Source organism: Brachypodium distachyon, chromosome 1, assembly GCF_000005505.3.
Source record: "Brachypodium distachyon strain Bd21 chromosome 1, Brachypodium_distachyon_v3.0, whole genome shotgun sequence".
In the NCBI taxonomy this organism is placed as follows: domain Eukaryota; kingdom Viridiplantae; phylum Streptophyta; class Magnoliopsida; order Poales; family Poaceae; genus Brachypodium; species Brachypodium distachyon.
Genome location: NC_016131.3, coordinates 72,809,375 through 72,836,141, shown reverse-complemented (window position 1 = coordinate 72,836,141; position 26,767 = coordinate 72,809,375). Strand labels below are relative to the sequence as shown.

General features: G+C 47.8%; 6 protein-coding genes and 1 non-coding gene across 14 annotated transcripts; 6 read left to right on the top strand and 1 right to left on the bottom strand.

Annotated features, from left to right (window-relative positions):
• Positions 1–1,582: 1,582 nt before the first annotated feature.
• Positions 1,583–3,078, top strand: LOC100823544 (anthranilate N-benzoyltransferase protein 1). Its single transcript, XM_003562070.2, has one exon. The coding sequence runs from the start codon at positions 1,583–1,585 to the stop codon at positions 3,044–3,046; it is 1,464 nt and encodes a 487-aa protein (XP_003562118.1). The 3' UTR covers positions 3,047–3,078.
• Positions 3,079–3,463: 385 nt separating this feature from the next.
• Positions 3,464–3,534, top strand: TRNAG-GCC. The gene has a single exon. It is a non-coding gene; the product is annotated as a tRNA-Gly (tRNA).
• Positions 3,535–3,936: 402 nt separating this feature from the next.
• Positions 3,937–5,338, top strand: LOC100823233. Its single transcript, XM_003562069.4, has one exon. It carries the CDS (start codon positions 4,046–4,048, stop codon positions 5,003–5,005), a length of 960 nt encoding a protein of 319 aa, XP_003562117.1. The 5' UTR covers positions 3,937–4,045; the 3' UTR covers positions 5,006–5,338.
• Positions 5,339–5,821: 483 nt separating this feature from the next.
• Positions 5,822–9,069, top strand: LOC100838831 (60S ribosomal protein L23). The gene is made up of 4 exons (XM_003558801.4): positions 5,822–5,951; positions 6,069–6,353; positions 8,571–8,612; positions 8,705–9,069. The coding sequence occupies exons 1-4, from the start codon at positions 5,939–5,941 to the stop codon at positions 8,785–8,787; spliced, it is 423 nt and encodes a 140-aa protein (XP_003558849.1). The 5' UTR covers positions 5,822–5,938; the 3' UTR covers positions 8,788–9,069.
• Positions 9,070–10,657: 1,588 nt separating this feature from the next.
• Positions 10,658–17,040, top strand: LOC112269799 (tankyrase-2-like). 6 transcript variants are annotated; one of them, XR_002961933.1, is made up of 10 exons: positions 10,658–11,239; positions 11,983–12,120; positions 13,054–13,107; positions 13,190–13,329; positions 14,604–14,690; positions 14,852–14,974; positions 15,252–15,356; positions 15,445–15,540; positions 15,943–16,112; positions 16,541–17,040. XR_002961933.1 is itself a non-coding variant. In XM_024456991.1 (10 exons), the coding sequence occupies exons 1-10, from the start codon at positions 10,846–10,848 to the stop codon at positions 16,550–16,552; spliced, it is 1,278 nt and encodes a 425-aa protein (XP_024312759.1). In that variant the 5' UTR covers positions 10,658–10,845; the 3' UTR covers positions 16,553–17,040. The 6 variants fall into 6 exon arrangements, 5 of the variants coding, with proteins under 5 accessions (XP_024312759.1, XP_024312761.1, XP_024312758.1 ...); XM_024456991.1 differs by having other exon boundaries at positions 15,984–16,112; XM_024456993.1 differs by lacking the exon at positions 16,541–17,040 and having other exon boundaries at positions 10,658–10,966; positions 11,063–11,239; positions 15,984–16,531.
• LOC100822928 lies at positions 16,928–21,931 on the bottom strand. Of its 3 annotated transcripts, none has more exons than XM_024456989.1 (4): positions 20,988–21,931; positions 20,496–20,595; positions 17,392–19,047; positions 16,928–17,271 (listed from the first exon to the last, which is right to left on the bottom strand). In XM_024456989.1, exons 3-4 carry the CDS (start codon positions 18,991–18,993, stop codon positions 17,110–17,112), a joined length of 1,764 nt encoding a protein of 587 aa, XP_024312757.1. In that variant the 5' UTR covers positions 18,994–19,047; positions 20,496–20,595; positions 20,988–21,931; the 3' UTR covers positions 16,928–17,109. The 3 variants fall into 3 exon arrangements, with proteins under 3 accessions (XP_024312757.1, XP_010229236.1, XP_003558848.1); XM_010230934.3 differs by having other exon boundaries at positions 21,615–21,931; XM_003558800.4 differs by lacking the exon at positions 20,496–20,595 and having other exon boundaries at positions 21,615–21,931.
• Positions 21,932–25,490: 3,559 nt separating this feature from the next.
• LOC100822615 lies at positions 25,491–26,554 on the top strand. The gene has a single exon (XM_014896312.1). The coding sequence runs from the start codon at positions 25,590–25,592 to the stop codon at positions 26,379–26,381; it is 792 nt and encodes a 263-aa protein (XP_014751798.1). The 5' UTR covers positions 25,491–25,589; the 3' UTR covers positions 26,382–26,554.
• Positions 26,555–26,767: the final 213 nt, after the last annotated feature.

Below are 26,767 nucleotides of genomic sequence, written 5' to 3'. Positions count from 1 at the left end.
ACACCACACACTGGGGCGTCCGGCGCGACGTGGACGGAGATGCGCCGCAGCCGGATGCACCAATAGAGAGTTTCTGAGTAGGCCCGTAGCTCCGCGTCAAGCAACAACTCTTCGTCCACACACTCCGAGGACCGGCAGGACATCAACAACTACGACATCGCATGTGGGATGGGTGTAGTTACCGCATTAAAGCAGATTTAGTTACCCAGCTGTCCAGATTAGAGTAACCACCATTTCGATAATATAGTTACCCAACACTTAAAAGTACAGTTACCATCATATTGCTTTTGGAGTTATCCGGTGTTTGCGTCAAAGTTACCACATGCCATCATAAAAATGATATACTTGCCAAACATTATAGTTACCGGTACCTATGTAGTTACACAATGTTCACGATACACTAATGTAGTTACCTGTGCTAACAGCCATACTGTTGCCACATAGCACTGTCCTTTCATGTATATTTTACCACAACAGATTATAAAACAAGTTGCAAATTATGTTTCAGCATACCAACGTCATCATGAGGAGTTCCAGCTCGTAATTCCATCCTAGCGGTACTCGCTGACCATTGTTTATGTTTTGCTTTTTGTACTGAGTGTGATTGTATTTTGTACTAGATCTAAGACGTTTATTATGAATCAGAGTGAGTAGTTATTTGTCTGATCAGATTGTTATTTGTCTGATCCAACTTTGTTCTATGCGACATAAAATCCTACGGGTCAAATAGGCCCGGATCAGGTGAAAATCCATACTTTGAACGGACATAAATTGTCGGTTTAAAAGTTACGAATACAAACTCTCTCTTTCATTCGAGCTTGGTATGGCAGACGACCATGCTGGCAGAGTGGCAGTAGACCGGCGGCCATGCACGTTGGCCACTACACGACGACAAGAACACCGCATGCGACCGGCCCACACGCCCAGGTGTGCAGACCAGGACCGGTCGCGAGGACGTAGCTCACGGCGCAGCAAAGCCTGAACAGACCCAACAACCTGCAATCGTGCGCACCCCCGGACGTGACAGGAAATGCCCAATTCTTCCACCGGCGGCCGGAAGAAGAAGGACGCGAAGCCTCGATCGCCCGCCGCCGCTGACTCGGACTGAAGCTAGCTCCGTTGGCCTTCACTATTCTTGGAATAAGCGAGCAAGCTAGTTGAAGGAAGAGTGGATCTACGAACTTTTGTTGTCATGCGCGCATGGTCTGCTGCTGCTGCTGCTGCTGATGCATGCGAACGAATAAGAGAGAGAGAACGGCATTCGAAGTATAGACGGGCACAACAAGATTGAATTCTGTTACCTTTTTGACTCCCTTGAAGGATACTGGGAAATGAACACGCTTGAATACTTTTTGTCACGGTCTCCTTTTTCCCATCACTTGCTGCGTGCACGAGCACAAGTATGTGTACTACGAGTCTATGATCGAGACGCCATTGGTCGTTCCAAAGCTATATATACAGCGAGCAGTTTGGCAGTACCAGGCACACTTTGCTTGCTCCTCGATCGATACATCCAAGAGCTCAAGCAATACACATACACACAGCCAGGCGCCTGCGAGAAAGCAAGGGAAACACTACATCAATGGGGTTCCATAAGCGGGCTGCAGCAGCCGGTGCCTCGTCCATCATCCAGGTCTCGAGCCGGCGGCTCGTGAAGGCCTCCGACACGTCCATCCAGCCGCACGTGGCCGCCGTCTCCCACCTCGACCTCATCACCAACTGCGCCCAGGCCTCCGTGAGATGCGTCTACCGCAAGCCCACAAATGGAGACCTGGGCTGCTTCTCCGCCGTCGTGGCCGCCTTCGAGGCCCACTTACCTTCCTTGCTCAACCACTTCTTCTCCCTGGCCGGCCGCATCGTAATCGACCGTGCCACCGGCGTCCCGGAACTCCACTGTTTCAACCAGGGCGCCGAGCTCGTCGTGGGACACGCGGACCTGGAGCTCTGCGGCATGGACTGGGGCCTGCCGGAGGAGTCCCTGGGCAGGATCCAGGTGCCGTACGCGGAGGACCTGCCGCTGTCGGTGCAGCTGCTGTCCTTCGCCTGCGGGGGCTTCGCCGTCGTCTGGGCCACCAACACCCTGATCGGCGACGGCAACGTCGGGGTCATGCTCGTCAGGATGTTCTCCGAGCTTTCCCGCACGGGGACGCTCTCCTGGGGCGGCCCAACCCACGACAGGTCCGTCTTCAGCAAGCCTCGCGACCCGCCGTCGTACGGCACCAAGGTGGCCTCCATGTTCACGCCGTGGGACCACGAGCACCAGGTGAACGCGCTGACGGCCGAGGAGAGCTTCGTGGGGCGGCTCTACTACGTGGAGGCCCAAGACATCGCCAGGCTCCGTGCCGATGCCGATGCCGATGCCGGTGCCGGTACCGGCCGGCAGCGCGCGGCGACAAGGGTCCAGGCCATGTCGGCGTACCTGTGGAAAGTCCTCGCACGCATCGTGGCCACGTCGAAGCTGTTGTCCGAGGACGAGAAGCGGTGCCGGCTGCTGTGGTGGGTGGACGGCCGGCGCCGGTTCTCGGCCCCGGAGCTCCGCGCCAGGTTACAAAACTACGCGGGCAACGTGACCTCCTACGTGGTGGCGGACGCGGCGGCGGACAGAGTGCTGGGCGAGCCGATGTCGGGCGTGGCCGGCATGGTGAGGGACGCCATCGCGGAGGTGGACTACGACGAGATGTACCAGCAGATGGTGGACTGGATGGAGGTGCACAAGCCGGGGCGGTTCGTGGAGACGAGCACCGTGGGTTTGGGCAGCCCCACGCTGGCGCAGACCATGTGGTCGTCGTTCAAGGATGATACCGACTTCGGGTTCGGCAAAGCCGCGCTCGCCATGCCGGCCGAGTCGAGCCTTGGTAGGCTGTGCATGGCCATGCTCTCCATCTCGGCGAAGCCCGGGGACCCTGGGACGTGGCTCGTCAGCGCCTGCATCTGGCCGCGTCTCGCCGCCGCGCTCGAGTCCGACCCCCAGCGAATCTTCAAGCCTCTTAACGCCGAGTACCTCGGCTTCACCCATGCTGCTGCCACTGCCAGACCTCGCCTCTGATTGTCCATCGTCTTCCATTGTCGTCCCCTCGATGCATGCATGTCGTGCCAGACGTCATTTCATTAGATCTTCTTCCTGCACCCTATTCTACCGTAATTCTTCCAATGTGTTGATTATTTTTTAATAATAAATAAATAAAGGGGATGTCTATTTAGCAAATGGCTGTGTTTTGTCTTTGGTGTGCCGATGGCTTTCTGAAATTCTAGATTGCCAACGCGTATAAATTAAGGTTCCTGCTCCTATATCGTAGGGTTGTAGCTTTGTCCCGCACGGTAACGCTTGGGTGTAACCTTCGAGCAGCCACGTTCCAGTTAGTGCTCGTTACTGGCTTGGTGCACACTTACAATAATTTATGCCATTCAAGCTTAAAATCACCAGTAATTAGAAGTAAGGCCTGATGGACGCCGAGTCATGAAGGCACCAGTGGTCTAGTGGTAGAATAGTACCCTGCCACGGTACAGACCCGGGTTCGATTCCCGGCTGGTGCAAATGTTTTGCTGTTTACCCACTGTCACCAGCTCAAATGACAGTTTTGCTGGTTTGGGCATCAAAGCCCAGTTGAATCCACTACTCCAGTGCTCTCCGTCCGAGCCTCCACTTGGCTTCGTTGCTCGATTGTTTGTCCGACCTTGCACAATGAGAGCAGAGCTAGGCGGCGCTCTGGTAGTCATGTCAGTCTCATAGCACGGCACAGCAGAGCATTTTTGTTTCTTGAGAGGAAGCAGAGCAGAGCAGAAAAGTCCGGGTGAGGGGGGCTAGGGGAGCCTTTACTGGGCTTCTTTGGTTGGAAGGAACACAAGGCCCAAACGGCGGAGCCTTACTAAGCTTCATGCGTTGGAAGGAACACGAGGCCCAACGACGAGAGCAAGCTTTCTTTTACTAGTTTCTAGTACTGGGCCAGTGGATAATTTTAGCCGCAGCAACGAACACGCAGCTTGGCGACACCTCTCTCCGCTCTCCGGCCGCCGCAAAGCGCACACCACGACCGCACGCCGCACGATGCTCCTCCTGCACGCCGCCGCAGCAGCCCGCGTTTCCTCCCCGGCGCCGCCCAAATCCACCGGCCGAACGGCGCCTCTCTTCTTCCCCCCTTTTTCCCCCAGCGTCCACCCCCGCGGCTGCCCTACAATCTCCCTGCCCAGACCCGCCACTCTCAGGGCCGCCGGCGGGGGCGGCGCTCGGGGAGCGTCCTCGCGACCCGCGAGGGACCGGGTGATCGACTTCGGCAAGCACAAGGGGCGGATGCTGGGCACGCTCCCGCCGGCGTACCTCCGGTGGGTCGTCGCGGAGCTCGACTACGGGGAGACCGCGCCCTGGGCGGCGCTCGCGCGGGAGGTGCTCGGCGACCCCGTCTACGTCGACCGCGTCGAGTGGGAGCACGCGCACCGCTTCCTCCGCGGCGACTCCGACTGGGACTACGCCTACGACGACGGCGAGGGCGAGGGCGAGGACGGGCCCCTGCAGGAGATGGCGGAGCGCTTCGGCTGGGACCTCTCCGACGAGGACGGCTGGGGCCGCCTCGACTTCCGCCTCCTCGGCACCTCCTACGGCGGCCGCATCCCGCGGAAGGGCGACCGGAGCCGGAGCAGCGGCGGCGGCAGCTCCCCCACTCGCGGCGATCTGTTCGAGGTCGGGGCGGGTGAGACGGATGGGCCGAGGGGGAAGAGGGACGAGAGGAGGGAGCGGATGCGGGAGAGGAGGGAGGAGCAGATGAGGGCGGCCAAATTGGATGTGCTCGGGGTGAACCCCGGTGGTCTGGGCACGCCGCCAAGGAAGGCGCGAATTGGGGCGGCGGCCAAGAAGGAGATTCTGGGGTTGGGCAGCAGGGGCAGCCGCGGCGGTGACGCGCTCGGCGAGCGGACGGTGGTGCCGCGGAAAGGCGGCGAGGGAGGAAACCCGTTCCCCGGCCGGCAAGCGTTCCTCGACAAGGTCAGGAAGCTCAAGGGTGATGATAGCTAACTATTACTAGCAGTCAGCAGGTGATTTCAGGATAGAGGATACTGGTACGGTATCAGTGGTATGATGATACCAGTTCTAGCAAGTTCCGGTGCATATTTCCAGTGCAAGATTGCGACCAACTGACCCATGAAACTTATATAGCATTGTGCATTTCTTTGCCCGTGCATAACATCGGCAGCACCTCTCCTCTTTCTGTGGTCACTGTTTGAATTTTCAAATTTATGTATACTGAAAACAGAATTAGTCGAGCTACATCTCACTTGCTCTGCAAACTATTTTGCCATGTCATGAAATTTTATCATGGAAGAAAAATGCCAAAGTGAGATTTAAACATTAATTTCGTGTGGGAGAAGAAAACAGTTCCAAACTTGTGAAATGGAGCGTCCAGCGTCCACCTATGAACCTACGTCCAATACAAGGATACTCGCACCAAAGATGCTTGGGTGGTTTGACCGCAAATTTGCCTTCCTAGTATCTCGCGCCAAAGAGTATCACACGCGTAGTTCCGTTCGATGCGATATGTAAATCAGACGATTGTCAAGTTTTAGCGACGGTTTGCGAAGTACATCATGTTTGGTGGTGGGAAAGACTTAATTTGCGCACAAATCCTCCAGCGATGATTTTTGTTTTTTAACTACGGATTCTTCTTGTTCTTTTGAGAAGAGGATACTTTCCCAATTTGAAAGTAAAACTCCAAACTTGTTTTTTTAGGGCGCTTTCCATACTTGCTTCAACGTTCAGGCCTTTACCTTTTAAACGGGCCTCTAGCTCTTAACCCCGAAACCAATGGGCCAGAACGTTTCTCATTCATTCTCTTCGGTCCGGCCCATCAACGTCCGCCGCCGGAAACTCAGGGCAGCCAAAACCCTAGCCCACCTATATAAGTAGCGACCCAGGCAAACCATTCCAGTCGGATCTTCTCCAGCCGCCGCCATGTCGAAGCGAGGTGAGCCTTCTCCCCCTTAGCCCCCCCCTCCCTTTCCCATCGATCCATCTTCTCCGTTGCAATCCCTGGAGCTAATCATCTTCTTCTGTTTGTTTTGATTCCTTTGATCCGGTCCAGGGAGGGGAGGTTCCGCGGGGAACAAGTTCCGCATGTCGCTGGGTCTGCCGGTGGCGGCGACGGTGAACTGCGCGGACAACACCGGCGCGAAGAACCTCTACATCATCTCCGTCAAGGGCATCAAGGGCCGGCTCAACCGGCTCCCGTCCGCCTGCGTCGGCGACATGGTCATGGCCACCGTCAAGAAGGGGAAGCCCGATCTCCGTAAGAAAGTCATGCCCGCCGTCATCATCCGCCAGCGCAAGCCGTGGCGCCGCAAGGACGGAGTCTTCATGTACTTCGAAGGTAATAATGACCGGATCACTTTCCTCGTCTCGCCTTGCCGTTCGTCGATCATTCAGTACCATATTTCATGACATCTAGTCCATTGTTTCGACATGATTGCTTTACGGTGATTTCTTTAGTGAACTCAGACCGACGGGAGGACATCCGAGTCCTTCAGCCTTCTAAGGAGCAAACCATATATGTTTGTATATTCCTGGGCAAACGTCACAAAATAAGCCTTTGGATGTTGAGTTTTTCTTCGGAATTCCTCCATCGGAAGGTGGTCTCATATTCCATTGCCCTTGGTAGCGGCGTTGCTGCAATGAAACTTTGGGACTTGCCATGAGACAAACAATAATCAATCCTACCACCATACGTTTGGATTGCATGTTTTTGTTGCATGTGCATATTCATTGTTCTAGTGTACCTTTGTGCTTAGCATAAGGCCTATGTTTGGTAGTCAAAACACAGTGTGACGGGGGGACATCCGAGTCCTTCAGCCTCGTAAGGAGCAAACCATATATGTTTGCATATTCCTGGGTAAACGTCACAAAATAAGCCTTTGGATGTCGAGCTATCCTTAGGAATTCCTCCATTTGAAGGTGTTCTCATATTCCATTGCCCTTGGTAGCGGCGTTGCTGCACTGAAACTTTGGGACTTGCCATGAGACAAACAACAATTTATCTTAACAGTACGCATTTTTATTGCATGTGAATATACATTGTATTAGTGTATCTGCGTTCTTAGCATATGGCCTCTGTTTGATAGTCAAAACGCAGTGTGATGGAGGGACATCCGAGTCCTTCAGCCTCCTGAGGAGCAAACCATATATGTTTGCACATTCCTGGGCAGACATCACAAAATAAGCCTTTGGATGTCGAGCTTTTCTTAGGAAATCCTCCATCTGAAGGTGGTCTCATATTCCATTGCCCTTGGTAGCGGCGTTGCTGCATTGAAACTTTGGGAGTTGCCATGAGACAAACAATACTTAAATCTTACCTCCACACATTTTTATTGCATGTTTTTGTTGCATGTGCATATACGTTGTACTAGTGTACCTTTGTGCCTAGCATGTTGCTTGTGTTTAGTAGTGAAAATGCAGTGTGATGGAGGGACATCCGAGTCCTTCAGCCTCCAAAGGAGCAAACAATATATGTTTGCATATTCCTGGACAAACGTCACAAAATGAGCCTTTGGATGTTGAGCTTTTCTTAGGAATTCCTCCATCTGAAGGTGGTCTCATATTCCATTGCCCTTGGCAGCGGGTTGCTGCACTGAAACTTTGGGACTTGCCATGAGACAAACAATAATTTATCTTACAACTACACACTTTGGTTGCATGATTTTGTTGCTTCTGCACATGTCCTTTTGTTACATGCTGTATGGAACATTCTGTTGTGTGACGGGAGGACATCCGAGTCCTCTGGCTATCTGTGGAGCAAACATTCCATGTTTGTATATTCCTTGGCCAACGTCGCAAAGTAAGCTTTCTGATGTTGAGGCTTGCCTCCATCAGAAGGCGGTCTCATATTCCATTGCCCTTGGTAGCAGCATCGCTGCAGTGAAACTTTGGGACTTGCCATGAGGCAAACATTTGTCTTAGCCATTATTTCAGTTTACTGATGCTACTGTCTTATACTGATGCATGACTTTGTTGGTTCATTCAGTTTCTTGTATAAAACCCATTTCGTATGACGGGAGGACATCCGAGTTCTTTTGCTTTATGTGGAGCAAAACTAACATATTTGCATATTCCAAAGCGAACGTCACAAATTAAGCCTCTAGATGTTTTTAGTTATTCCTACGAATTTCTCCATCTTAAGTCCGTCTCATATTCCATTGCCCTAGGTAGCGGCGTTGCTGCACTGAAACTTTGGGACATGCCATGTGACAATCAGTTCTTTGTGGCCTTATTGCAATCTGTGGGCTCATTTCTGTTTTTCACATTCAAACATGGTTTTTTAAGTGATTGAAGGACATCCGCGTCCTTTTCCATTTTGTGGAGCAAATGTTTACATAGCCCTACAGAACCATCACAAAGTAATCCTTTTATTGTTGAGAATTTCTCCATTTTAAAGTTGTCTCATACCCCTGTTATTTCATCTCATCTCTTAGTTTCTGGAGAAGGATATCTTGGTCTGCAGTTTTTTGTTCTGCTGTTTTGTAGGTACTCTTTAATGATTATCTTGAAGTTGTAGCTGTTTAAACTGATGGTTTATTGTAAATTTCACTTGCAGATAATGCTGGAGTGATTGTCAATCCGAAGGGTGAGATGAAAGGTACAAATACCTTGCCAAGGCTCTGTTTAGTTAGATAAGGCAACTTTGTACATTGAACTGTTAGTAATGTTGGTATTATGCATCTTTTGCAGGATCTGCTATCACTGGACCCGTTGGCAAGGAGTGTGCTGACCTTTGGCCAAGGATTGCCAGCAACGCAAATGCCATTGTTTGAGAGCTGATGAGACAGTATTGTTTGCAACCGTGCTGCTAGGAATTTTTTGGAACAGCTGTGTTACTACATTTTGTTTTGGCTTCGTGGTTTAGTAGTGAACAGAAGAAGTTTGTCTACCAGTATAGTCTTTGTCTATCAGTTATATGCACTGTTTTTGTGAAAAATTTTTGTCATGATTTTACTCTACAGCCTCTTGGTTGCTGCTGGCAACTGAATTTAGTCCTGGACAAGCGTGCTGGGTTTTTTGTGTTCTCGGTTTGATCTGATCCGAATTTTTATGTATGATTGAGTATAGCAGCCCCTGATAGCAGGCCAGGGCTATTCAGGTTGTACTGTACAACACTGATTCTTGTCGAAGTGTTACCAGTTGGCTGCAGATATGAATCAAACTGGAGCTAGATGACGAAAACACTGCTGACCTGTATTTTGTTGCTGCGATGGGCCAATGCTAAATGTCAAATTGGGACCTGTTTCTAAATCGTCACTTTATTGCAACCTCACACACAAAGTGAAAACAACATTTTACAACATAAGACTTCACTCGGAACATAATTTTCTGGAGCTATAGAGGCCTGGTCGCCTGGATTAGTCCTTCACCATTACTGGCACCTCGCCTGATTTGTTGTCATGCGAACGTGCGGCTCTCATGGCTCTGAGTCAAGACTCAAGACGATCCATCGCTTTGTTCAGCACTCAGATGGAGCAACCGAGAAGCCCTTCACTGATACTCCTAGCCGGCCGCCGCCTCGCAGCATGCGGGCGCGCACGACGCCGTCCTCCGACACGAACCGGGGAAGACATCGCTGTGGACAGTCGATGTGGACAGCATGGCCGAGTTCTTGTCAACATTTTCTGTCGTCTGCAACTCGTTGTTTCATGCCTCTTGCCGTCCACGTGTTTTCCTGCGTACATACAGACAAGATGCCGTGATGGTTGAGGAGTCCATTATCGCAAAAAGTGCAATCATGTGGCATACATTTGTTTCCGAAGTTGAATATGTTGTGACCTATTTTCACAACAATTTGATGAGATTTATTGCAAGCACAGAAAAAAATTGTTTCGCAGATGCATCTAACATGTGGCGAGGAGGTTTTGGAGAAATTATCATGTGGAAACCACCTTTTCCCATGCAAACATTCAAACCAAAATTGGCCGTTAGATCAAAGATGTGTGAACTGAAATGAATCATGGTTTTTCGCTTAGACCCGTAAGTTTGTTTGGAATCAACCCGCGGTCCACCCATTTCTTTAGGATGTGGATTTTTCATCCATTTTTTGTTTCATTTACACCCTCTAGTTTTGCTACGCAAAATATATATCATTAATTTCATTGGAATAGCATTCTGATTTCATTCACATCTTCACAAAAAGTCGATAGTATCTCATTAACATAGTTTACTATGTCAGTAAGATTTGATTATGATATCAATTCCACATCACTATTTCATTGATATATCATTGATGGTTCATTAACATATATTATTTTATATCTCATCCACATATATTATTTCATTGAAATAATTTAATACTACATCGTTGGTATATCACTGAAATTTCATTCATAATTCATATGATTGCGCTTAATCTTAGTCCGCGGATCTTTGATCCAACAGCTATATGTTGGTTTGCATGTTTCCTGAAATGGGCAGTTTCCCCGAAATACTTTCTCATGTTTTTGACAGGGCATGGAAAAGCTGGCAAATGCCTAGTGCCGTCCTAATTTATTTTGTACAGTTCAACAAACGAAACCACATTATTAGCAAAAGCGAAAAAGGAAAAGAGAAAACAAGGGCAGGCTAATATATGGGTCTTCTTACGGCTGGCACCATATAATGGCATCGTGGGCTGGCCTCTCAACATAGTACTCCCGCTTCCCCTTCTCACGCTGGAGTATATGTTTACTGTTCGGAAGCATTCGCCTTCTCACGCTTCCCGCTCTTTCCCGTTCCCTTCCCCCTCTCCGCCTCGCCAAACCCTAGCCTTCTCGAAGCTTCCATTCCATCCCGAAGCCTAGACACGGGATCTCTCTCTCCCTGCCCCTACCCAGCTTCTTCGATCCATGGACCCCTGCCAGTGCCAGCCCCAGTACAAGATCGGGGACCGTGTGCTCTGCAAGGATGATTGCGTGGCCATGCAGATCGTCAGCGCCGCGACCGACAGCGACATCCCCCGCGTGAAGAGTAAGGTCTCGCGCCGCCGGATCGGTTTCGGTAGTCGGGGATCTGATGCGGTTTCGATCTGCTTCTTTTTTTTGTGGGGGGTGATTGTGCGTGCAGAGCTTGCGGAGAAGCTGAGGAAGGCGGGGAAAGGCGTGAAGGAGGCGGTGGCGGAGCTCTATAGCTCAAAGGACGTCAAGCCTGGGCTACTCCACATAGCGGCGGGGGCTGGCAGGCTCGAGATGTGCAAGTTCCTGATCAAGGATCTCGACGTCAACGCTCCAGCTGGTGACAAAAGTAATTTAAGTTTGGATTTGACTTTTTGGTGGGTGCTGTACTGCTGTTGCTCTCTATTGCGATTTGTGCGAAACTTCTTATCAGGTGCTGGGCTGGGGAGCATGGGGTTATGTTGTAGGGCATGGGAGAACCTGATCCGTGGTGTGGTGGGTTTCTCGGTGTCATCTGGGAGTTGCATGAATGCCACATCAGAGAGGCATGGAGTGATCTAGGAGTATTTGTAAGAGAGAATAGTTGCTGAAACGTTGCTCTGGTGACGTTTGACAGAGATCATCATGAGGCTGGTCCTATGGCTGCCTACCTGTGACCACTGACCACCTATGGCCGCTATGATGCAAGCATTAGTTTCTTAACTTTGTTTTGGTGTTGATGGAAGGTGGGATGCCCCTAGCTAAGTATTTCTGCATTTTTACCCTTTTTGTTTTCTGGAAAAAGTTTTTGCTAATAGGTTGCGTCTGTGAAATGCATGCTGAATCATGAATCTAAAATTCACTCTTCCGTGATAACACATTGACATGATGATGCATTGCAAGTGAACATTCTTGCGCTTCGTGTTAATCTATGCCGTAACTCACCTGTAGACTGTACTGCTGTAGTACTTGCTTGTTTGATTTTCTAGTATGCATTTTGCTGGTGCAACTGCTCTTGATTATATTATTTATCTATTAATATTTTTGTTGGTTGGAAGCCAGAATTGTTGATCATTCTGATCAAGCTTTTGCCATTTCTTGTGCTCTTGCCAGGTGCAAAACCTCTATTATATGCAACATTTGGTACTGGATCTACATCAGTTTTAAGGTGTCTTCTTGATCGTGGTGCTAATCCAAACAAAGAAAATAAGAATGGGACTACCGCGCTCCATTATGTTTCAGCAATGCTAGGTTCTCCCTGTCCTTGCACATGTTGTTTCAGTTTTTATGAGTTGTAGCTTTATTCATCCTGCCAACTCTGTTCGTCTGTGTTATATTTAATCCAGAACAGGTTGCAATGTATGGCCAACAGTAAATTTCTGCTCTTCTCTTTGTTTTTGTCTTGCATATTATACTTTTGTTGTGACTAACTAAAGGTGGTGACAACAACGTTTTAGTAATTCAGTTTTTGCGCTAAACTAATTCTTTTTGAGGAATGGCAATAGAACTATATATATTGTTATACAATGTGTTCTATCTTCAGATAGCTATGCCAATCTTATGTGCAAAAGCTTTTCCATTGAACAATACAAGCAAGCAAAGTTAAGCAAGACTTAAATTAAACTAGATTGCTTGAAAATGTCAGTCCCTCCCCGGATGAGAAAATCTAACTTTGACCCGGCTGGTTGGGAGTCAGTCAGGATTGTTTTTGGGAGCTGTGTTGCCTATGCTGGGCTGGGTCAGGTTTTGTTGCTCAGCTGTGAAAGATCCTTTTTAAGTCCTACTTATGTGTATGTTTTAATAATTTTCCCAATTTGCTTACTACTTATGAAACCACTTCCTGTTTCTTACTGCGTACGTAATGACTTTAAGATATGGGTACGTTATATAAATGCTTGATGGATACATTTTAAATAGTTGGCGCTTGGACATGGTTAGATTTCACTTATGGAGCATATATATAAATAAAAAGTGCATGAAGCATGATGGCTTTCTAATTTAAATAAAAAAAATGATGGCGCGAAAACAGTCAAATAGAATCTAGTCGTAAATGTGCCAAAAGGTGCACTGCACCTGGTCTGCATCCTGGCAAAAAAAGAAGAGCTGTACTTGCGAACTCTGTCCAGCTCCATTAGCAGTCCTAATCATGCTGAAATAGAGTAATAAACTAAATCGCTGATCCAGGCGCAGATTTCTCCACAGAGGCAACCATGTTACGGGGAGCTACCACCCGGGGTGGTAAGCTCTTTACCTGTTCATTAATATATTCTTGAATCCTTTATTGTAATGTGACGAGAGCATTTTCATTTATTTCATCCAGATCCTTGTCAAATGGCTGAGTTATTATTGTCCAGACGAGCTTATGTTGATCCGATAAACAACAGAGGGACACCACTACACGTCGCTGCTGAAAATGGAAATGTGAGAATGTTGGAATTGTTGTTACGTCACCAGGCAAATGTAATAATTCTTTCCCCCCATCTAGGCTATGCGCTTTCTGATCAATATTAGATGTGTTGTCATTTAAAAAGAGGATAAATGTGTTATGTTAGTATTCTATCTATCTATCTACCTACCTACCTACCTACCTATCTATGATAACCGAGAATTCATGTCTGGATCTTGGCGAGACTACCTATCTTCGCGCCTTGTGAATTATTTACCCTATCGCATTTGACTAATGAAATTCAGGTGGTGATTTCTAACCCCCCTCGGTGACCGCTCAAAAAAATGTCTGGATGAATTCGATTGGACATCGCAGTGTTCTTATGTATTTTTTTCCCTTTTCCCAACCCTGCTTACTCAAAGAATTTGGCCCTGTCAGGGTGGCATGGATGCTAACTTTACTTCATTGAGCATGCTGAGCCAGGAATTCTGTTTTATTGGCTAGCTTTAATCTTGTAACTCTTAGTGTTCTTTTCTTCTTTTGCCATATCATTTATGCATTTTTCTTCAGATTTTTCCTTGAAATTTAGTAAATCCCTTATGATTTGTGTTGGATAATAGCATGGTAAAATCTTGTTTCTCTTGCATATTCATATTAGGGTAAGTCGCTGTAAGCCAAGTTCTAATGCATCTACTATTGTACTGTACCCCTGTGATGGTGCTACCATGACCTTATCATCACAACTGCTTACTTACTGGCCATTCCAAGTGTTTGTAACGTGTAGTTTGTGCGTGAGCTTACTCTCACGTCAGCAACCATTGAGGATAGGTGACATGATGTTTGAGTGTTCATGTAGTGGATAATTGCATAAAGAAGCATAGCATTGCTGTTTCCTTTTTGCCCTTCTTTTGGTATATTAATGTGGTGGCTTCAAAGAGCCCTTTTGTTAGCTAGGGATCTTTACCTCAACGCCATTCTGTAATTTCCCCTCTCCCCTCTTGCTCACTTGTGTACTTTGGCTGCCTAGCTGCTTTCAAGTAATATAACAACCTGTGGGGATCTTTTTTACCCCGTCTTCCTCAAAGAAAAGAAGAAGCCTCTTATTAGACATTAGTGCACATATAAGATGGTATGTTGGAAGGAAGGAAGATAGGGCATCGACGCATCACTGTTTCCCTTTTGCATCTTTTTTTCGGTATGGAAAATTAAATGATTAGTCAAACACTTCTTTGTGTATTTTACTTTCTGCGAATAGTTGCAAATTTAAATGTTGATAGTTTTTTTTCTCCAGTATCCCTTTTTATCATTATTTGGTCTGCAAGTAATCTGTTGTTTGCCTTCTCTCCAGCCTAACAGAGTTGTACGCTTATTCTATACACCACTTACATTGGCTCTCTTCGCTTCTTCATTGAAATGTGTGGAACTACTTATTAAGGTCAGTGACTTTGTTCCTTTAAAGCTACTACTTTGCTTGGAAAGTTTTTGCCGAGGGAGCGGAACATATTTGGTTTTGTCATTTCTAACGTAAGCACAAGTTGTGACAGTATTTTATAAACACTATCTTCAACATTCTGAATTATATATTCCATGTTCCAGGCTGGTGCTGATGTCAATGCTGGTAGGCCTGTAACACCATTAGTAATAGCTGCAACTTATGGCTTAACTGATTGCATCAAGTGTTTATTGGAAGCTGGTGCTGATGCAACTATTCCCGATGAAGTGAGTTGCTTCTTGTCACTGCTTACCACAGAAAAGGAACTAACAGAGGCTGGTTTAATCATTCATTCACTTGTTCACTCACATGTCCAGGACATAACAGAATCTGGTTGCACATACACTTATCTAAGCTGTGTCATATTCTTCTGTACATTAATAGTTCCCTCGTTGAGGATATCCTCATCGAGACTAGTTTGTGGGGCAAACCTAATTATTTTTTCATTCCTAAGCCCTTCCTTTTTTTATATGTTAAATTTACCCTTGATATTCTTCTTGACAGTTTGGTAGAACGCCAAAAGAAATTGCTGCAATCCAAGGATGGAAGGAGTGCGTTGATATTCTCTCCCCTCCCATGTGCCCTGTAGCTAGATTTACAGGCAGTGATGTAATGATTCAACATGCCAACTACGTGAGTTCGAGAGTAAATGTGCGTTCTATGTTCTGTTTGACTTTTAGTTCTTCCTTTGGCTTAGGATCCTCTGCTCGACGAGAGTGATGGATGTTCGTTGGACGGGGATGCTGCATTCAAGCAAAAGGATTATGCTCATGCAGTGGCTCTCTATACTAAGGTAAATTCTTGCATCATATATGCCTTCATTAGTTCTTTTTAGCACTTTACTTGCTGATATCAATCCCTTTCTCGCCTAAAATGCTCTGAATTCTGAAAGAGTTCTCCTAGATACTGGCCTAGATTACCGCCACTTCACTAATATTTATTTTGATGTGACTCATGTTAAAGGAAGCAACTAAAGATTCGATCAACCAGTGCTGGGGAACTGGGTGGTTCTAAAAGAAGTACTTCAGTTTACCACCTTTTAGGTCCTAACTTTGTTGTTAAAAGGATCTGTAAATCAGATGTCTATTCTAGTCAATGTTTACTTGTTTGTTTAAGGAAAGAAAGTGTGTTAGTTGTATTATCTACAGCTAGTTTCATCTTTGATGAAAACGCAGTATCGTTTTATTTCTGCAAGCAATGGAGACTGACCATGATGATCCAACCTTGTATGCCAAGAGGAGCCTCTGCTGGCTGCATATGAATGAAGAAGACAAGGCTTTGGATGATGCTAACACCTACAAAGATATGGAGCTGGATGTATCAAAATCCTGCTATGAGCAAGGAGCAGCTCTGATACTGACGAAGGTAAGCGGCCGCAGCTTCTAGTCAGATTCTGTTTTCATACTGTGTTACATTCCTGGGTCATGCTATTCGCGAAAAAAAAAAAAAAAAAAAAAACATTCCCGGGTCATGTATTTATGTTTGCTTGAGGATTATGACCGAGCATGCAAAGCACTCATGTCTGGTTTGAAATTGGACTTTGGAAGCGACCCGACACCGGTGAAGCATCTTGGTAACCTCCTCATTGTTTTTAGTTCTTTGCTTGGCAATGTTTTCTAGGATAATGCTGTTTAATAGTGTTCAAATATGCTAGGATCGGTTAGATATATTCTCAGTAGCATATGGAGTACTCTTCTTCCTTTGTTACTGTGACCTGTAGGCGGTACAGATATTAATACCATGCGATTGTAGTTATATCGTGCCACTATTAAACTTTGGATTAAAACTCGCAGGGGGGAGCATGAAGCATCCCTGAACAAAGGTCGTTTCTGCACGGACAACAAGGTATCCGTGAGATTGTGTGGGCGGGGATGTCTTTTCTCCGGATCCTGCATTTTCTTTTCACTGGAGGATGTCCATATTTTTACGAAGAAACCATAGAAACCGGAGGCATATGTATTACCTAACATCGATTCGTATCTGGGGATGTGCCTAGCTTAGATAATGCTCAACCGTGAATGTTACGTGTGACTTGTGGTTTGCCTTGCTAAATCATGAACTTCTGTCAGTATCTCAGATAATCCCAACCGCATAGAAATAGAGTTTTACCGTTCATGAGGTCTACGTTCTAAATCAAGACGCAATACATTCGTCTATCTAGCAATGCGATTGTGCTAGTATTTATAAAATTATACTCCTATATTTTTATCAGTAGCTTTTGTACATATGCAATTTGCATTCCTACTCATGGCTCCAGGGTCCAGGCTGTCAGCTAATCCAGACGAATAATAAACTGATAGATTAACAGCACAAGGAAAAACAATTTGTCTGCCCTTTCCCTCAAAAACAAAATTTAAACATCCTACAGTTTGGGGTAGAGCTGAGGTGCCTGGCTGTGGATCATCGCCACCCCTGTGGAGAAGCACTGCAACGGCGAGAGCAGGGTCGACTCGAAATAGAGGATGTACAGGTCCTCTGCGACGTTCACAAGCCTCAGCACCGGCTCGTGATTCCTCCTCACGCCCTGAAAAATGCATGGAAGAGCGATGAAAAAAATTGTGCAACATAAAAACCACTTAAAATCTGATTACAATTTTACAACAGAGATTTTTTGTGGCGAAAGAGGCCCGGAATAGTCGTTTACCATCATTGACAACTCAGCTGATTTGCTCTCCTGTGAATATGCCGCAGACTGAGGCGACAATGATCCACCACCGTCATTGTTCAGCACTCTGATGGGGCAACCGAGATCCCACCCGCCACAATTGCAACGCCCGCCGGTCCTCCATCTCTCGATGAGCCCCGACGGGCCATTCTTGGAAGCCACACCACCGTGGTAGCCTCTGGGAACAATAGCAGTTATGCTCCTTGCAGCACCCTTACTGTCCTTGCTCTCCTCTGAATGAACGGCTCCTGCCTTCTCAAGGAACTTCAGGCCCCAGCCACCAACAGCAGGCTCTTCCTGGCGTTCATGCCGTTGTTCTCTCACCACAATCGCTGCTATCTCCTGGTTGGTCGGCAGATCATCGGCAGTGAGGCTTACCAAACTTGACTCTGCAATATTGGTCACTTCGCCTCCAAGCATTTCGCGCATGTCGTCGAACTGTTGCGGTGAAGGTTTGCTGAACTTCCAGGCATGTTTCGGACTGGAGTAAACATTGGGAGATTTCATGATTTCTGCTACTCTCTGGACTAGCCCCTTGCCTTTTGTAACACTATAGGTGCTCTGCATTTGCCTCAGGTAGTCATCAGGCGAACCATACAGGACAAACTCAGTTTGCATAGAACTTGGCTGACCTGAGCTCAGAACTAGAGAGCTTGACACCTTCATCTTGCCAACAAGTTTCGAAACATTGCTCGAGTTCCCCATCCAATCTTTTTTCCCTGGCTCCCCTGAGTGGAACAAATAGACGTAGTCGAGGGCTTTATCATTGTCATGTGCCTTGATAGGGTTTGCAGCGTACACTGCCATAGGACTGTCCAGCGACAGTTCAAAGTGAGGGAGCCCGTCCTTCCATATGCACTGCAGAAGGCCTGCACTAAGAGATGATGATGATGGGTATGAGGACAGAACAGCCTCACTTGCGCTCATACGCGCTGTGTCTGAGAAAGAAGGCGCCATCTCCGCGTCCATGCACAGCTCGGCCGTGCTTTTCCTCAATGGGGATACTCCAAGGGAGGAGATTTCCCATGTCTCGGGAGATATCAGCTTCAATATCTCCGACTGTGTTACGATGTGGGATCTTGACCGAGTTTTTCTCATTTTAGCTCCTGAAAGGTAGAACGACGGGCTCTTCGGTCTTGTCTTCGTATTCACCAGTGCATGTAAAGAGTCCATCATCATCTTCTCTGAAGGACCAAGTGTTACATCCCCAGTGCTAGTTCTGCCACTAATCATGTCATCAAGGTCGCTCACATTGTGAGTTCTTGTTGGGTGCCTCAGGCTTCTGATGAGGTACTCCAAGATCATCATCTTGGCAGGAATGGCAGGAAGCGCCGGACATAAGTCCGAACATGGCACACCGTCACCACAAGAACACGGTAACCTCTGGCATGACTGGCAACTCATGCTTTTCTTCTCATCTGTAGCCAATGGCTGCCTGTAGTTTACCTGGACCAAATCAGACTGAACCTCGGGAGCAGCATCGGGCTGGAGTTGATGGTGGTCTTCTGACCGCCCACTGAACTCTGGAGTAGCGCTATTACCATGTAATCTGTTTCTCCTTTCCAAGCAGACAAGTTCCATCTTTTGCTGAATGACTAAAACTCCAGTGAATCAGGTGAATAAGATCTTGATCACCTGCACAGAAGTAACACCACAGGAATGTTTAGTCCACATAAAAATCAAGTGTGGTTGACAAACAGGTGATTTAAAAAACTACAGGCATCCTATCCTGATGACAGGCAAGCTATCAGCGCCAGATCAGAAAGCATTGAAACTAGAAGTGAAAAGATTCCCCTGATAGAAACCAAATAAATTGCTCCCCGAAATATGTCATCCAATCACTTGTATCAAGGATCTAAATCATGCACATGGTCATGGAACAAACATTTCATTGTTGGCCAATCAACTTGTATAAACAATACAATAGCCATCAAATTGCCGGGAGAAGTCCAAGTGAGCTTCTTTTTTTCAAAAGGAGAAGTCCATGTGATGGCCATTTCTTATGGAACATCCTATGCCTAAAATAAGGACATTCGAAGAAACCTGTACCGATAGTGGTGCACAAGTGCTATACACGCTATGCTATGTAATTACTAGTATAAACAACACATCAAGAGGACCTCTCTTGATCTCTTCTACTCCCTAATGGAAACGACTTAACCAGCTCCCAAGATTATAAAAAGTCCCACATGTACAGTCTCACCGCCGATACCAATAGTACCACAAATTAATGCTTCCTCCGTAAGACCCTCGCGTATACTCTACCCATGAAAATAGTATTACCAAAATTATGAAGACTTTCCTTCCCCATAGAAGCAAGAGAACATGCCAGTACTAACTGTACTCCATTGCTTAGAGTGCACTGCCCCTGAAGCATTGGGTATGCATTTGGAAGTAAATACCAGTACCCGGTACTTGAAAACATGCTGTACAAGGAAAGACAATCTAATCTAAACATGCTCCCATCCTTTTGAAGTGTGTGGGATTAGGAGGTGAACAGCTAAAGGATAATAACCAAAGTACTGCTGTTCTGACCTCGGAGAACTTGGGAGGAACGAAGCAAAAGAGGGCAGGATTAAATAAGGGGAAATTGTTTCCAATTTTCATTAAGAGGTGCATCAAGAAGAGTCAACCGGCGAAAAGGCGGAGTGGTTAGTTAGAAATAAAAACAAAAGCAGCAGCCTGCAGAAAAGTACTACCATGGCCCAACCCAAAAAGAAGACCTTAATTGCATTCATCATCCGCTTAAAGAGCCTATTCACCAGAACGTCACTTTGTGTAGCGGGTTTTAACACGGGCACTAAAGGAATGAAGCCCATGCGCAATAACACAAAGGAAGCAAGAAAGTTGACGCTATCTTTTCTCAAGCAACAAGCAAGAACAGAACAGCCTTTACAGCAGCAACCAAAGTTAAAGTAACAATTAAACTCTATAGGATGAAAAAACAGGCTCGTTTTCATAGTCGAATTAAAGCTGAAAAAACAAAGTTCACTGAATATTCATGTATCATCATTTGGTCACAAGATGGAGAACTGTAAGAGGACATCATATATTCAGATCATACTATGATTTAGATAATTTACCTCAGAGATCAGCACGCAGCATCCGAACCCCAAACCCTTCCCTGAAGCAAGCACGCACTGCCTACTGACCACCCAGCAGACAGAGAGAAAAAATGAAGGCCTGAAAAGAGTAGTGAAATGGACTGGTCTGAAGTCTGAACTCTGAAGAGTGTAGGAACAGAGCAAGAATGGCTGCGGGTTTATATAAGGAGATAGATCACTGGGCCAACAGGCAGACACACCAACCGGCTCTAAAAAATTAAGATTAGGTGAAGAGGACTTGGGACCTAAACCGAAGCTATCAAAGGGGCCAGCAAGAAAGAATCAAAGGAGAGGCACAAGACCACCACTTGCTACCATGGAGAAGAAGAGACAAAAGGAGGCCGCTTTCCTGCACCACCAACACCCCTAAAACAGGCCACCAGAGACAGACAGAGAGACCTCCAAAACACCAAAAGAATTCCCAAGAGTAAGAATTGAGAGGTGGATGAAGACGATGGATGGAGACGGGACCTGAGCCGTGGGGCAGTTAGGTTTCCGGAACGGAGAGGAGCAGAGGGAGGGCGAGGAGGCGTCAAGGCGAGAGCTGTCCCCCTTTTACTCCTCACGCTCTCCTCGTCATCGAGGCGCACATGGCTTTCTTCTTCCTCGGTCGATAAACGCGGACGGTTCCCAGCTCTGCCTCCCCCCTGCGCCCGCAGATGCAAGAAGGCAAGTTGGGGAAGAAGAATCGGAAGCGAAACAGGGACGCGAAAGGATGGATAACGCCTGCCGGATCAGAGCGAGAAGCCTTAATGGCCTGCCGCGGCAGCGTAACTCCCCTCCATTTTTAAAGGCTCGTCAAGAACAGCAAGAAGTTATTACTGCTGCTGTCGATGGAGAAGGAAATCTGAAAAAGGTTCTGGGGAAATTTACGGAAGGAAGATGGGTTTGATTGATTGCGAGCTCGGCAGCCTTTCTGCAGAGACGAGGAAACAAAACGGCAGGAAAGAAAGAAGATCGATCGGCTTGGCTCTGCGCTGCTGCTGCTGCTACGCGCAGACCATGTGACCTTGTGAAAAGGGGAAGAAGACTCCAAGCCTGCTTGACTGAAACTAAACTAAACTAAGCACGATAAGCAGATATAGGAGGAGTAACTACCTAGCAGCAGACCGGATCGCAGCTCCCGAGAAGCGGTGTCTGGACACGAGGTGAATTTCTTGGGCGCGCAGGTGGGTTCGGTTGATTGGTTCTGGGAGAGGTGCTAAATTCCATGGAGTTTGCGAAGAAGGAAGAAGGTCTGTGTGTGTTTGCGGCCGGGGGATTTATTCATTCATTCCATCCCCCACTGTGGTTATTGTGCGCTTCTCTCTCGGCCATGGTGATGGCTGGTGGCCGAACGTTGCGGCTTGGACTTCGGCGGCACTCGGCGCCAGTAGTGGAGCGTGGCGTGGAGGACAGGGACAAGGAGACGGGGTCACGAGGAGGCGCCTGGCAGCCTGTAGATATAGAGAACAAAAATGGAATGTGGGGTCCAACTCACCTTTGGAAATCTTGTTGACCAAATTTTTTGGTCCTTTCTGTTTCTCATTTCTCAGAAATTGATCCTTTTTTTTCTGGACCATTTAGGTTTTACACTTGTAATCCTTTCTGCTCCTTCCCTTTGAATTTAGATCTACTGGAAGCGCCCCTTTCGTGGCGATATGAATAATGCGGAAAATATTTGCAAGAATATTAGAAGGATCGGTTGGGTCCACACGGGATCGTGAAGAACCGTCGCGCTCTAAATTGGACCATTACGAGTAGAGGAAAATTAACGTGAGATATAGGTGGCATAACATTTTTTTTGTAGAGATACAATCTCGTATAAAGAGTATGCATTAAATGAGATATCGTATCTCTACAAAAAAAATCAATCTCATGACTCGTGAAACAACTTTGCGATGAAACTCCAAGAAGCTCATTGTAAATTTATACTTGTAGAAACTCGAGTCCTTATGTTTCGTCTATAAAGCACGAACAACAAGCTTGTTCGAAATTAGAATGGGTCACTGCGGCATCAAGAAAAAAAAAACTAATCCAGATTGAATATGACCCTCCGTTCAGAAATATATGAAGTGGACGTAAGCTCAATTGTCTCAAAGCGCGACCGCTGTTGAGCTGGAAGTCGAGGTCGCTCTCGCCGATTTTGTAAGGCAGTGACTCACTCGTGCTTGTCTTGTCGTGAGAGGGGAGGCTAACCTTTGTGCCGTATTGCCATCCTTTCTTTTTACATACTCCCTTCTTTCGTCACGGCAATAAAATTCCTTTCGTCACGGGAGAACTTATCTTTGACGTTCGCGCGTAATTGAGTTTTCGTTCTATTCTCGGAGAATTTTTTACAGGCAAGTTTATATACTTGTCTTTCCGACGTTCACACAAAACTGAGGATGCACTTAAATTTCCGTCTATTCTAGAATTTTTTTGAAACCGAAGAGTCGAAAGTGTTTTTTACGAAGTTACCACCTTGGATATCCTTTTCCATTATCGCTAACGGAAATATAATGTGATACAAATACGCAAGTAGGGGAGGAACAAAACATAAGAAACCTAACCATGGACAGGAAACCTGCTGACCAGTTTTTGCACGAACATAGGAAGTTAATTTGCACGGACATAATTTTCACTTGACTTCGTAATGCCGTGAGCATGTCCCTGATCAAGTGATTAGTTAGTGACTAAGTCCCCGCGGAGTAATGGCTTTGCAACGAGTTTATTCTCCACTCTTTAATTTATTCTTCGAGACCGTTCACTGTAGCAGATGCCGTTGCCTCTGTAGGCTGTAGCTGATGCAGTTAGCCTCTATCTGCTCTCCTCTGCGCCAGCCACGGCTCACTGGCCCGTTCCTCGGACCGCGTCTTGGCAGGATGACGCCACGAATGATCCAGAGCACAGAACTCGTGACGTAACATGGATAGATAGCAATTATGCGGTACGTTCGTTGTTTTGGCAGCAGAGGAGTGTGGTCTTGGAAGAACAACTTCAGTCCGGTTGATTCACACACACACTCCCGACGAGAGACGACGACTCTGCCTCTGCAAGACGTACCACGTACGCAGAACACCACTCACTCCGATTCTAAATTGTTGTCGAATATTACATGTATCCAGACGATTTTTAAGAATAGATACGTTCATATTTAGACAATTTTAAGCCAAGAATTCATGATAAGAGGAAAAAGTACTCAGGAGAGAAGAATGTTTGCAGCTTGCGCGCATTTTCCTTTCTTGAGTTCTTTCTTTCCGATTGGAATATTATCCCGTCCCGGCCGGCCACGCGCGTATTCGGCCCACCGATCCTGGATTAAGTGGATCAAATCAAGTTGGCCATCGATCGATCGAGGACGGTGACATGCATTTTAGCCGATCGTTGGACGTGCCGACCAAGGGATTTGTCCCACGAACACTGACTCTCGGCCATGGCTGGTGGCCTCAGTTGCCGAGTCTTTTTCACCGGATCGATGCAGACGCTCGCACGCAATTGGTGTTTTCCTCAAAAAAAATCACACGGTGATCTCCACTGACCCGTGCATGACCTAGCTAGCTAGGCTCTAGGCAGTGGTGACGGGGGATGATGTAAATTCTGGGCAGGTTGGTCAGCAGGTAGTACCGTTAGCCTGATCGATCTGCCCCCTGTACGTTTGCTTGCATGCATGGATTGTGTTAGGTATCGGTAGATACACGCGATTTCAAACCTGGGTCACTAGTCAAGTGTCCGAATTGGACGTGACCGTGACGTACGTCTGCATGTCATAAATTTCGCCCTCGACTCGATCATGCATTCGTAAATTTTCTTCTTTCTCGAGTACGCCTATCGACGTGTCATTTTCATTGAGATGAAAACGCATAAAGCACGAGTACACCGAGCCAACAAAAAACCGGAACCCAACGGAACCCAAAACAAGAAAAAAGAGAAAAAGGAAAGAAGAGGAAAAAAGGCCCGGAGAATTTGCTGATCGGTACTCTTTGCACTGCAGCTCTCGTGGATCTCCGGTCAAAGCAGCGGGCTGATTGAGTGATTAAGCCAGACCCATGTGCTGTCCCGTCGCCGTCGATGCTCGCCGCGCTCGTGCATGGCTCCGTAATTCCCGGCAAGACGAGAAAACAGGACGGGCGTACTTTTGCCCGGAACAACTGTATGTGCATGAGCATCGAGCTCTTTCCAATTTTCCAAACATGCAGCAGTGTATATGATGTTTGATATTTCATCAGCTCGTGGGGCGAGACAGCAAGCAGTTATGCACAAGCACGAATTAAGTGGATCGAACATGGTTGGCGCGCGTTCAAGTGGCTGATGGAGATTGGTTGTTAAAGAGATGCAAGTAGAAGTAGTACTTACTGTTCAGGGAAAGGGACGTTGCAGGTTCGTCAAAGGCAGGACAGATTATCGTACCGGGAGTCCGGGAGAAGTGCTCTTGCGTGCCAACGATTAATTGTGCGAGATAAGATGAGATATCACTGGAGAAAACAGTACCGCGAACGATTAATAGCACTGGCTAAATGCATGTTATGTTCGTGACTCGTGATGCTTTATTAGGTGAAACCATAGCGGCACGTACATGAGAACAGATTAGTCATCAGTTAGTATAGCATGCATATATCCACATCTGCATGCACATTCCGGCGATCGATGCGTGGATTAAGGGAGTGGTTACGTATACCAGTGATGCATTTGGGGTTCCTTTCTCACCCACGAAGCAACAAGAGTAAAATGCAGCAAAAGCCCAGCGTCTTGGGACGTTGCTTCCCGGAAGAAAGATCGAGGCATCGTGGAGGACAGATTCGTAGTACAAGCCGTGAGCATATCCCACGAGGCCACGACCGATATCTCTATATCCGACCCGGTCCGGAATCAGCATCTCGCGGATTCTCTGGGCCGGGCCGGACGAGTCAGCGGAAATCTGGCTCGTCCAACACGCTCCGCCCGATCCGCCACGTCCCCTTCCCAACGAGCGATCGCGGCCGCTTCCACGTCACTCTCCCCGTATCTTCTTCACCCCTCTTTTTTCCCCCAACACCCCTGGGGGTCAGCCGGCCGGCTCCGTCGTGTTCCACGCCAAACCCTCCGCTCTCCTATGGCCTGTGCTGCCCGCGCCCCATGCATGCGCATCTCCCCCTCTCGGCGGCCGCGGCGGCCTCGGCCCTCGGCGTAGCCCTCGGCGTGCGCCTGCTCCTGCTCCTCTCCCGCTCGCGCGCGCTCAAGCCGCTCTCCGCCGCCACCTCCGCCGCGGCCGCCGCCCTCAGGGCGCCGCGAGCGCTCGCCGCCGCCTCGTCCCCTCTCGCCGCCCTCCTCGCCGCGTCCAAGGCGGCCTCCAAGTCCTACAAGGCTGCCCGCGCGCTCGACCCCGCCGCGCGCCTGCCCTCGCTGCCTTCCTCCAAGCGGGTCAAGGCAGCCTTCGCCGCCGCCTCCCTCCTCCGCCTCGCGGCCGCCTCAGCCACGCCGCTCCTCCTCCCCGCCGCGGCCTCGTCCTCCCCCACCGCCTTCGCCGCGCTCGCCCTGCTCAAGTCCGGCTACAAGCTCTCCAAGAACTCCGCCAAGGTCGTCGAGGGCTTCCTCGGGCTGCAGGTCCACAAGGGGTTCAGGAACGGGGTCGACGCGCTCGGGGTCGTCGTCAAGGTCGCCGTCATCGCCTCCGAGCTCGCCGTCTGGGTCGGCGGCCGCTGCTGGGGCCGCGATGGTGGGCACGAACGCTGCGTTCGGTTCGTTGGCTTTACCAGACCGGGTGGTCTCGTCCTAGCTGGGTGTAGCAAAGCGGAGGCCCAGGTCCTGCTGTTTGATCCTGGGGCTGTTGAGATGGATGACGAGGGGTGCTGGTTGGAGGACTCGGAGTTCTCCGAGTTGCTGTGCCTTGCGGTGCCCGTCCCTGAGATGGCAAAATTAGTGAGTTAGCAATGAGCACACAACTGTTGTACAATTGCTTATATTATATGTAGACGTGCTTTTCAATTTTGATCCAGTGCTTGCCTCCTAGTTCATGTATGCCAGTTTAAGTTTGGTTCGTCAAACTGTATATATGCACACCTTCACCAAGTAAAAGTAAATAAAATTGGTGGTTGTGCTTACTCATTGTCTCCATATATTCTTTCTTTTTTTTGCGAGAATCCATATATTCTTTCAGTTAGATTAGAATTCATGGTTTTCAGGTTCAGTAAGCCGTAGGTTTGGACTTTGGTATTGATGGTAGTTCGTCAAGGTGGCAATGCTACCAGCTTTTGTTGTTACTTTTGGAGTGTATTGCACTTCAAATTTAGTTCCCTAAGTTATGTCTTCTTCAG

Coding starts and splice junctions, on each gene's coding strand:
- LOC100823544 (XM_003562070.2), top strand. CDS start 1,583: ATGGGGTTCCATAAGCGGGCTGCAGCAGCCGGTGCCTCGTCCATCATC.
- LOC100823233 (XM_003562069.4), top strand. CDS start 4,046: ATGCTCCTCCTGCACGCCGCCGCAGCAGCCCGCGTTTCCTCCCCGGCG.
- LOC100838831 (XM_003558801.4), top strand. Junction 6,354..8,570: donor AGTCTTCATGTACTTCGAAG/GTAATAATGACC, acceptor TTTCACTTGCAG/ATAATGCTGGAGTGATTGTC. Junction 8,613..8,704: donor TCCGAAGGGTGAGATGAAAG/GTACAAATACCT, acceptor CATCTTTTGCAG/GATCTGCTATCACTGGACCC.
- LOC112269799 (XM_024456990.1), top strand. CDS start 10,846: ATGGACCCCTGCCAGTGCCAGCCCCAGTACAAGATCGGGGACCGTGTG. Junction 14,975..15,251: donor ATGCAACTATTCCCGATGAA/GTGAGTTGCTTC, acceptor TCTTCTTGACAG/TTTGGTAGAACGCCAAAAGA. Junction 15,541..15,983: donor CAGTGGCTCTCTATACTAAG/GTAAATTCTTGC, acceptor TTGTATGCCAAG/AGGAGCCTCTGCTGGCTGCA.
- LOC100822928 (XM_024456989.1), bottom strand. CDS start 18,993: ATGGAACTTGTCTGCTTGGAAAGGAGAAACAGATTACATGGTAATAGC. Junction 17,272..17,391: donor CAGCTGAGTTGTCAATGATG/GTAAACGACTAT, acceptor TGCATTTTTCAG/GGCGTGAGGAGGAATCACGA.
- LOC100822615 (XM_014896312.1), top strand. CDS start 25,590: ATGCATGCGCATCTCCCCCTCTCGGCGGCCGCGGCGGCCTCGGCCCTC.